This window comes from Solanum tuberosum, unplaced genomic scaffold, assembly GCF_000226075.1.
Source record: "Solanum tuberosum cultivar DM 1-3 516 R44 unplaced genomic scaffold, SolTub_3.0 scf00030, whole genome shotgun sequence".
Lineage (NCBI taxonomy): Eukaryota > Viridiplantae > Streptophyta > Magnoliopsida > Solanales > Solanaceae > Solanum > Solanum tuberosum.
The window spans coordinates 2,553,250-2,554,854 of NW_006238956.1; the positions used below are offsets into that span (position 1 = coordinate 2,553,250).

At 32.8% G+C, this 1,605-nt stretch overlaps 1 protein-coding gene across 1 annotated transcript; it reads right to left on the reverse strand.

Annotated features, from left to right (window-relative positions):
- Positions 1 to 169: 169 nt before the first annotated feature.
- LOC102590823 (F-box protein CPR30-like) lies at positions 170 to 1,339 on the reverse strand. Its single transcript, XM_006341818.1, has one exon. It carries the CDS (start codon positions 1,337 to 1,339, stop codon positions 170 to 172), a length of 1,170 nt encoding a protein of 389 aa, XP_006341880.1.
- Positions 1,340 to 1,605: the final 266 nt, after the last annotated feature.

Sequence of the window (1,605 nt, forward strand, 5' to 3'; positions counted from 1 at the left end):
GGATAAAATTGAAAGAACACTCTAAAAGTAGTCTTGAAAACTGAACAATTGAAAAATAAAAAATTACTCAAAAATTAACTTAGTATGTAATGGAGTGAGTAGTAGACAAGCTACCTACTACTTGGAAGAAACGATTGTTGAAATTGGTGCTAATTCATCAAAACTGTCTCTAAAAGTTTTGTACTTTTGAAGTGTTGTGGCTACCTCGTGGAATTGAAGTAAAGCATTCCTTGTAAATTATAACACTCAAACTTGCGGGAAAACCATGTAAAATATGTTCCTTTTCTTCATTGGAATTAATATCATATGAAATAACATGTCCATTTTTGCTTTGAAAAAGCAATATATTATTCTTCCAAACAGCTAGCGGTGATTCCACAGGAACAACTCTGATTGTGTTTTTCAATATCCATGACTTGCTTACAGGGTACTCCTCCATCACCCAAACATGGACTTTATCTTTTATTGGATCAATAGGAGACATTGGGTTAGGGTAAGAAATCAATGTCAGAGACTCCCTTAGTATTACAAGACCATAATATTGCTCATTGGTTAGAATATTACAAACATCAGGCATTTTTATTATACGAAAAATCTCAGTGCACATGTCAAAACAAAGAATAATCATCGACATATCTGTAGTTGCAAACCAATGAACCACTTCCTTGTATAACATCTCAGAACAAGGTAACCAATAAATCAATGGCAAATTTACATGCTCCACTTTTCTCCAACAATCCATGCTAAAATCATAAACATCAATCTTACTTTCTTTTGGACCAGGATAATCATCCCAAGGATTCCAAAATACTTCAGAAATCCTAACAATTTTATAGTATTTTGCAATGGAGTCGAAGCCAAATCCAATCCCTTCAACGGAACGATGAAAACCTTGTGGACAACCAAAAGGGCTAGGTGGGATCAATCTGAAATTTCTTGTTGCTGGATTGAATAAGATTATGGTTGTCAAATCTGTTAATACAATCAAACCATGACAAGGACCAACAAGTGGATAAAAAGTACAATTAAAATTGGAGGACATATATGTTATGTTTATATCTGGAAAAAGAGGGTTAAAAGCATCATCATCACCAGAAAGAAAAGACAAAACATTTATAAATTCATTTGGTTCTTCTTTGATGGAATGCTTGAAGAGAATGAATTCATCTTCTATGGTTGTTTGATAGTTGAGATGAAGATGTATAAATGTGGTGGATTGTATGAGAGCGTACCAACTTTTAGAGATGCATTTTAATCGTATGAGGGATTTTACTGGAAACCTTACTAGTATATTACTCACCAAATCCTCCGGCAATTTCTTTATTATTCCATTCACCATTGATCCTTTATTCTCATGAATACGCACTGAATTGCATTGTTCTTAATGGTGATTGATTGTATAGTAACAACTTTAGTGCCTTGAAAGAGGATTTTTCATCACATGTTTAGCTCTTTAACAAACAAAGTTTTCAAACGTCCAATTTTGTGATTTAGAGTGTTCCACGGAGAAAAAACTAAAACAGATTTAGAGGTATAATAACTATATATGAAAGTTCCATTTACTATTATATATCATACAACTCTTTCAAAATAAGCACACCATAA